This window comes from Bison bison, unplaced genomic scaffold (genome assembly GCF_000754665.1).
Source record: "Bison bison bison isolate TAMUID 2011002044 unplaced genomic scaffold, Bison_UMD1.0 scf7180017864163, whole genome shotgun sequence".
Lineage (NCBI taxonomy): Eukaryota > Metazoa > Chordata > Mammalia > Artiodactyla > Bovidae > Bison > Bison bison.
Genome location: NW_011494735.1, coordinates 1,208,296 through 1,217,714, shown reverse-complemented (window position 1 = coordinate 1,217,714; position 9,419 = coordinate 1,208,296). Strand labels below are relative to the sequence as shown.

The 9,419-nt window shown below is 37.9% G+C and overlaps 1 protein-coding gene across 2 annotated transcripts in view; it reads right to left on the bottom strand.

Moving 5' to 3' along the window:
* Nucleotides 1-9,419, bottom strand: part of ABCD2 (ATP-binding cassette, sub-family D (ALD), member 2) — an 86,154-nt gene that overhangs the window by 6,237 nt on the left and 70,498 nt on the right. For both annotated transcript variants that reach the window (XM_010841507.1, XM_010841508.1), the window contains exon 9: nucleotides 4,474-4,599. In XM_010841507.1, the coding sequence (XP_010839809.1) occupies nucleotides 4,474-4,599 (126 nt within the window). The remainder of the gene's footprint in view (nucleotides 1-4,473; nucleotides 4,600-9,419) is intronic.

The window sequence follows — 9,419 nt, the reverse complement described above, 5'->3', positions numbered from 1 at the left end:
AGAATATAATCAATCTGACTTCGGTGTTGACCATCTGGTGATGTCCATGTGTAGAGTCTTCTCTTGTGTTGTTGGAAGAGGGTGTTTGCTATGACCAGTGCATTCTCTTGGTATGTTAGCCTTTGCCCTGCTTCATTTTGTACACCAAGACCAAAATGGACTGCTACCTCAAGTATCTCTTGACTTCCTACTTTTTCATTTCAGTCAGTCCCCTATGAGCTATTTCAAATCCTAAAAGATGATGCTGTGAAAGTGCTGCACTCAATATGATAGCAAATTCAGAAAACCCAGCAATTGCCGCAGGATAGGAAAAGGTCAGTTTTCATCCCAATCCCAAAGAAAGACAATGCCAAAGAATGCTCAAACTACTGCACAATTGAATTCATTTCACATGCTAGCAAAATAATGTTCAAAATTCTCCAAGCCAGGCTTCAACAGTACATGAACTGTGACTTCTAGATGTTCAAGCTGGGTTTAGAAAAGGCAGAGGAACCAGAGTTCAAATTGCCAACATTAGTTGGATCATAGAAAAAGCAAGAGAATTCCAGAAAAACTCTACTTCTCTTTATTGACTATGCCAAAGTCTTTGACTGTGTGGATCACAACAAATTGTGGAAAATTCTTCAAGAGATGGGAATACCAGACCACCTGACCTGCCTCCTGAGAAATCTGTATGCAGGTCAAGAAGCAACAGATAGAACTGGACATCGAACAACAGACTGGTTACAAATTGGGAAAGGAGTACATCAAGACTATATATTGTCATCCTGCTTATTTAACTTATATGCAGAATAATCAAGCAAAATGCTGGGCTGGAGGAAGCACAAGCTGGAATAAAGATTGCCAGAATTATCAATAGCCTCAGATATGCAGATGATACCACCCTTATGGCAGAAAGCAAAGAAGAATTAAAAAGCCTCTTGATGAAAGTAAACGAGGAGAGTGAAAAAGCTGGCTTAAAATTCAACATTCAGAAAACAGATATCATGGCATCTGGTGCCATCCATTCATGGCAAATTGATGGGGAAACAATGAAAACAATGAGAGACTATTTTTTTAGGCTCCAAAATCACTGCAGATGGTGAATGTAGTCATGAAATTAAAAGATGCTTGCTTCCTGGAAGAAAAGCTATGACCAACCCAGAGAGCGTATTAAAAAGCAGAGACATTACTTTGCCAACAAAGGTCCATCTGGTCAAAGCTATGGTTTTTCCAGTAGTCATGTATGGATGTGAGTTGGGTTATAAAGAAAGGTGAACACTGAAAAATTGATGCTTTTGCACTGTGGGGTTGAAGAAGACTCTTGCGAGTCCCTTGGACTGCAAGGAGATCCAACCAGTCCATTCTAAAGGAAATCAGTCATGAATATTCATTGGAAGGACTGATGTTGAAGCTTAAACTCCAATACTTTGGCCACCTGATGCAAAGAACTGACACATTTGAAAAGACCCTGATGCTGGGAAAGATTGAAGGCGGGAGAACGGATGACAGAGGATGAGATGGTTGGATGGCATCACCAACTCATTGGACACAAGTTTGAGTAAACTCTGGGAGTTGGTGATGGACAGGGAGGCCTGGTGTGCTGTAGTCCATGGAGTCGCAGAGTCAGACACGATTGAGTGGTTAAACTGAACTGAACTGAACTGAACTGATGCTGAAGCTGAAACTCCAATACTTTGACTACCTGAAGCAAACAACTGACTCATTGGAAAAGACCCTGATGCTGGAAAAGAATGAAGGAAGGAGGAAAAGGGGATGACAGAGGATGAGATGGTTGGATCACACCACTGACCTAATGGACATGAGTTTGAGTAAGTTCTGGAAGTTGGTGATGGACAGGGAATTCTGGCATGCAGCTGCATCCATGGGGTTGCGAAGAGTCAGACATGACTGAGCGACTGAACTGAACTGAACTGAGCCTGAAAGTGTGCAGGCCCAGTTGTGTATGACTATAATGGTAGACACATGTAATTATAAATCTGTCCAAACCTATACTATGTACAACAGTAAGTGAATCCTAAGGAAAATTATGGACTTTGGATGCTAAGAATGTGTCAATATAGGTTCATCAATTATAACAATTATACCACTCTGGAGGGGGATGTTGATCATGGAGGAGGCTATACATGTATAGGGACAGAGAGTATGGGCATATTTCTGTATGTTCAATTTTGCTATGAACCTAAAACTTTTTTTAAAAAGAAAAGTCTTAAAAACAACAACAATAAAAACCTCTTTGTTCTAAAATGAAAAAAAACAAAAACGAAAACAACGCCAACTGTTCTGTTGCTTCCAACACCACTTTAGGCTACTTGAATAGGAACTAAATGACAAGAATGCATAATAAACTCATTGATAGAGGTTATAAAAACACCAGGACTGCGTTATAAAGGACTCAAAAGTTCTACAAGTCTGGCTCCACAGGCATATGTCATAATTGTATTAAACCAGTTCCTGTTGGTTCTCTCCAAGAGAAGGTCATAGATATCACTCATCGACATGGACTGTAACTCATCCTGGACCAGATCCAGACTGCCTCTGGGGAGATTGGCAAATCAGGGTCCTATCACTCCAGATGCTGATTAACAACAGAGAGACAAACTACAAAATTCTATAGAAAAGACCACTTCATGAAATTCTCTATTTTCAGGTAAACTTTGGGAAAGAAAAATATAAAAAAAATCCAAATGTTTAAATGAAGTGTGAAATAGATTATCCTCTCAAAAGTAGAATTCAGAGTCAAAGAACTTTGAACAAATAAAATCTTATCTGAACTGAATACTCAACTTACTCACAGTCTTAAAGTAAGCATTCTCTATAAGGTAAAGGGATAGAAATGCTTTAAGCATTAACTTAAAGCTTGCTATTTAGTCTAGGTTTGAAGTCATGTACATAATGACAGCTTTGGCACAAATGTGATCAGCTACATGCTACAGAATGCTCCAGTCAGAGACAGAGGAGGAATCCTGCCTATCCTTGGGAAATAGGAAGCCATAGCACGTAGAGTCCACTATATACCTACTAACAAGTCAAAGGAAAAGATTTTGATTGATGAAACAGAAATGCAAATGTAGACAGTAGAATGTAGTGAGAATTAAAATTTTTTTATGAATCATGCATGAGATACCTTTTGAGTTCCTTATAATAAGTAGTGCAATAGAGGAGGGTATAGAGAATATGATCATAGAAAATTATGTTCCTCATTTTCTAGCTCTCAGTTTCTTGTATAATAGGAAAAATTAGGATACCTATAATGGCACCCCACTCCAGTACTCTTGCCTGGAAAATCCCACAGACGGAGGAGCCTAGTAGGCTGCAGTCCATGGGGTCGCTGGGAGTCGGACACGACTGAGCAAGTTCACTTTGACTTTTCACTTTCATGCATTGGAGGAGGAAATGGCAACCCACTCCAGTATTCTTGCTTAGAGAATCCCAGGGGTGGGGGAGCCTGGTGGGCTGCCATCTATGGGGTCGCACAGAGTCGGACACGACTGAAGTGACTTAGCAGCAGTAGCAGCAGCATACTCTATAAGGTTGCTATTAGGCTTAAATAAAATAAGCTTGGAATAGAATAGGTGTTGAATCTGCATTAGTGACTCTTACGATGATGATGAATCAATAAAAACATAAGGCGATGATAAAAATGGTGATCTTTTTTTAAAAAAGAGAAAATTCCATTAGGTTTTATGAAATATTATTTACAAAAAATGTCTGCTCATTTTTTTGTTAAAACAAAGGAAAAAAAAAAAAAGCTCTGTTTAAACACTCTAATTTTTCCCTTGACATAGTTTTCAATTTAATGTTGGTAAGGTCCCACACCCATTGGGAAGTCAAAGTTTTGGAAAACTTGAAACCTAAAGAGAGTTACTCAAAAGTATATGAAAGGACTTGTTTGGTTGTCTAGTGGTTAAGAATCCACCTGCTAATGCAGGGCACACTGGTTCAATTCCTGATCCAGAGAGATTTCACAGGCTGTGGAACAATTAAACCTGTGTGCCAAAACTACTAAGGCTGTACTCTACAGCCCACGCACACAATTACTGAGTTTGGGAGCAGCAGCTACTGAAGGCCGCACACTCTGGAGCCTATGCTCTGCAATAACAGAAGCCACTGTAATGAGAAGTCCACACGCCAAAACTAGAGAGCAGCCCCTGCTTACTTCCTGCCGCAACTGAGGAAAGCCTGTGTGCGACAACAAAGACCCTGTGCAGACAGAAATAAAATAAATAAATGCAATTTTGAAAAGCGTATGGAAAAGATCACTAATTTCTGTCATATGTTATCAAGTACAGGAACTTCAACTTTTAGCTTAAGAGTGATGTCACTCTCTTAGGCATAGTTTAACCTTAACTGAAATGCAGGTGGAAAATAACTGAAATGTCTTATGCTCTATGGTAAAAAGTTTAGCAAAGCCATTCTTTAAGAAACAAAAAGAAAAATCATTTATCATAAATGAGCATTGGAAACACTTACCAAAGTGAAGGCCTGTGTGTTATAGAAAGTAAGGAAATTCCAGCTCCTTTTGCAGCCTGAAATATCTTTCCTTCAACATCAATGCTGACAGCACTGGTGCATTCATCTAGCAATGCATATTTTGGTCTTAAACATAAGCACAAATAAATTAATAATTTTCATTTTGAATTATAAACCTTTATTTGGCAATATGAACTGCAATGTTAACAATTTTAAAGGAGAAAAGAGAATAATGACATGTTTAAGGTGACAAATGATAAAGCAAAAAAAGCAGTCATTCCCCCTTCTTTGGAATAGAATTTCATATTCTTCTTAGATTTTAAATAGATTTTTTAAATATCTGCTCATAATACAACAAGCTTTATTGCAGATTGGTGAATCATGACTGTGAGGCAGAAGAAAGATGACAGGTCACTGAAAGAACCTTGCTGCAAAAGACAGTTCATTCTTGGTGACAAGGTTCTAAGTACACTAAAAATACATTTTAGTAGCGAATTATCGATCATGTCACAATTCTGTTTGCAAACATTTATTAAGATATAATTTTATCAATAATGTAAATACCTAATCACTATTGATAGAATTTTGTTGATCTAAGACTCTACAAAAGTAAGTATGGCTAATCTGACAAATTTAGAGCCGGCATTTAACCTGGTAACATTGCGACTATTTTCTTTGAGAAAAAAATCTATATATATTTTTCTGATTGCACTCAACACTTTTTTTTCACTAGCTCAGTTTTTTCTCTGGAAATGACAATCTACTACTATCAGAGGCACCTGACATTTGCCACCATATACTTCTGTTTACTCTCTTCCTTTCATTTTCACCCTCTAGCTCTTTATAATTTTTTCCTTTCTCTGTTTTCTTTCTGTCAATGGAACAGAATAGAGCCCAGAAATAAACTCACATATCTATGGATAATCTTTGACAAAGGAGGCAAGAATACACAATGGGGAAAATATAGTCTCTTCAGCAAGTGGTATTGGGAGAGTTGGACAGCAATATGTAAATTAATGAAATTGGAACACACCCTCATACCACATGCAAAAACAGACTCAAAATGGCTTAAAGAGTTAAATACAAGACAAGACACCATGAAACTTCTAGTTGAGAACACAGACAAAACATTCTCTGACATAAATCAATGTTTTCTTAAGTCAGTCTCCCAAAACAATAGAAATAAAAGCAAAAATAAACAAATGAGACCTAATCAAACTTGTAAGCTTTTGCACGGCAAAGGAAAACATAAACAAAATTAAAAGACAATCTATGGACTGGGAGAAAAGTCTTTTTAAATGATACAACTGACAAGGGTTTAATTTCTAAAACACACAAACAACTTCTATGATTCAATAACAACAACAAAAATTAACCCAACCAAAAAATGGGCAGAAGACATAAATAGATAATTCTCCAAAGAAGACATATCCATGGCCAACAGGTACATGGAAAGAGACTCATTATCTCTAATTATTAGAGAAATGCAAGTCAAAACTCCAATGAGGTACCAACTCACATCAGTCAGAACAGCTATCATGAAAAAAATCTTCAAATAATAAATGCTGGAGAGGGTTTGAAGAAAAATGCAAACATCTTATTTATACTGTTGGTAGGAATGTAAATTGGTACAGTGACTATGGAAAACAGTATTAAGATTACTCAAAAAGCTAAAATTAAGTTTCTGTGTCTGTGTGTTAGTCACTCAGTCATTTTTGATTATTTGCGATTTCATGGACTGCAGTCTGCCAGGCTCTTCTGTCCATGGAATTCTCCAGGCAAGAATACTGGTGTGGGTTGCCATTCCCTTCTCCAGGGGATATTCCTGACCCAGGGATCAAATTCAGGTCTCCCATACTGCAGGCAGATTTTTTACGGTCTGAGCAACCAGGGAAGTGCATATGATCCAGCAATCCCATTCCTGGGCATATACCTAGATAAAGCTATAATTTGAAAAGATACATGCACTCCTATGATCAAAGCAGCACTATTTAAAATAGCCAACTTATATGCAGAGTATATCATGAGAAACGCTGGGCTGGAAGAAGCACAAGCTGGAATCAAGATTGCCGGGAGAAATATCAATAACCTCAGACATGCAGATGATACCACCCTTATGGCAGAAAGTGAAGAGGAACTAAAAAGCCTCTTGATGAAAGTGAAAGAGGAGAGTGAAAAAGCTGGCTTAAAGCTCAACATTCAGAAAACTAAGATCATGGCATCTTGTTCCATCACTTCATGGCAGATAGATGGGGAAACAGTGGAAACAGTGTCAGGCTTTAGTTTTTTGGGCTCCAAATCACTGCAGATGGTGATTGTAGCCATGAAATTAAAAGGCACTTACTCCCTTGGAAGGAAAGTTATGAGCAACCTAGATACCATATTGAAAAACAGAGACATTACTTTGCCAACAAAGGTCCGTCTAGTCAAGGCTATAGTTTTTCCAGTGGTCATGTATGGATGTGAGAGTTGGACTGTGAAGAAAACTGAGCACCGAAGAACTGATGCTTTTGAACTGTGGTGTTGGAGAAGACTCTTGAGAGTCCCTTGGACTGCAAGGAGATCCAACCAGTCCATCCTAAAGGAGATCAGTCCTGGGTGTTCATCAGAAGGACTGATGCTGAGGCTAAAACTCCAATACTTTGGCCACCTCATGTGAAGAGTTGACTCACTGGAAAAGACCCTGATGCTGGGAGGGATTGGGACCAGGAGGAGAAGGGGACGACAGAGGATGAGATGGCTGGATGGCATCACCCCTCGATAGACATGAGTTTGAGTGAACTCTGGGAGTTGGTGATAGACAGGGAGGCCTGGCATGCTGTGATTCATGGGGTCGTAAAGAGTTGGACATGACTGAGCGACTGAACTGAACTGAAGACATGGAAGCAACCTAAATGAATATGGACAGATGAATGCATAAAGAAGATTTGGTGTGTTCCACAAAATGAAATAGTACTTAGCCATAAAAAAATAATGAAATAATGCTATTTTCAGCAACATGGATGCAACCAGAGATTATCATACTAAGTAAAGACAGCCAGAGAAAGACAAATATCATATGCTATTATATTTTATATGAACATGAACCTATCTGTGAAATACAGACTCATGGACATAGAGAACTTGTTTATGGTTGCCAAGGGGGAGGGATGGGGGAGGAAGGCGTGAGAGGTTGGGGTAAGCAGATGTAAGCTGTTATACATGGAAAGGGTAAACAGAAGATTCTACTGTATAGTAAGAGAACTATATTCAGTATCATATGACAAACCATAAAATGGAGATTAATTTTTTAAATAGAATATATACATATACACACACACACATATATATATATAACTGAATCATTTTGCTGTACAGGAGTAATTAATACAACACTGTAAATCAACTATGCTTCAGGAAAAAATACACTGTAAAAGAATAAAATAAAATGACAAAGAAAAGATAAAAATTGAAACCAGTAGTAATTTCTCATTCAGCAAAAATATTTGGCACTTCAAACTCTTTTCCTAGTAATTTGATGGATTGTTTATTAATAGGATCCTGTTTAATATTGGGGGGTACCCTGTCAAGGATAATAGATAGCTTCCCTGGTGGTCCAGTGGTTAATAGTCCACCTTGCAATGCAAGGGACACTGGTTTGATCCATGGTCCAGGAGGCTCCCACATGCCATGGAGCAGCAAGCCCATAAGCCACAACTGCTGAGCCTGCACTCAAGAAGCCCATGTGCCTAGAGCCTGTGCTCTGCAACAAGAGAAGCCATCACAATGAGAAGTCCATGCCCCGCAACAAAGGGTAGCTTATGCTCACCACAACTAGGGAAAGCCCTCATGCAGCACCAATGACTTAGCATAGCCAAAAATAACTAAATGTAAGTATAATAGATACAGGAGACAAACCCAACTTTAACACTACACTTGATTTTAATATCAGCTCTCCACACAAAGAAATAAAGATCACTGCAGTTTCCCCTTGACAACAGAAGTGGTTTAACTGGTTAGCTTTTGGTTATTGTTCAGGTTAAAGTATCAAGAATTATTTGTCTCAGAGTTTATTTCTGTTTGTGGATGATTTTCTTAAGTAAAAATGAGAGAGGAGAAAAGGAAGTATAAAACAGAGAGGCTTGGGGTAAAATTTTATTTTTTTGTATAACTCTATTTTTAGTAATGGTACTGTATTGTCTTATTTTTTAGAGTGCTTTGAGGTAAACAGAAGAGATGCTATTTTAGAATTAGAAAAAATGTATATTTCTTACACTCTGTTGTCATAGCAACTCCTAGCCTAGCAGATGTAAGATATTTTGTTTCCTTGGTAGAACTGGTTTTGTGGGGGGTGTGTGTGTGTGTGTGTATGTGTGTGTGTGTGTGTGTACGCATGCGTACACACATGCAAATATATTAAGCAGGGACTGTAAGCTGAAACTGATATAACTAAGTTAAACATTAGATAACACTGTTTCTCAGATTTTTCTTTTGGTGCATCATCAGAAGAGTGAGGCTTAAGAAGGATCTAATCTATTTCCTATAAGGTGGGACTTTTCTAATCATTTTTAAACATTAAAATTAAAATCCTCTCAAAAAGACTAAGATTTTGACACATAATTCTCCTTGCTAAAGTACTCCACTTTAGTTGTTAGCTCAAGTCTTTCTCATTATAATTCAAGTCTTCTTAATAATTCTTTGAGAAAGAAGGGAGGCAATTTTTCATTATTATACTTTTCCTTCACTGGGTTTTTAAAATTTTTTTAAGTTGATTTATAATGTTACATTAATTACTCCTATACAGCAAGGTGATTAAGATATATATATACATGTATGTGTGTGTGTTTAGTTGCTTAGTCATATCTGACTCTTTGTGACCCCATGGACTGTAGCCCACAAGGGTCTTCTGTCCATGGGATTTCCCAGGCAAGAATACTGGAGTGGGTTGCCATTTCCTATATATATTC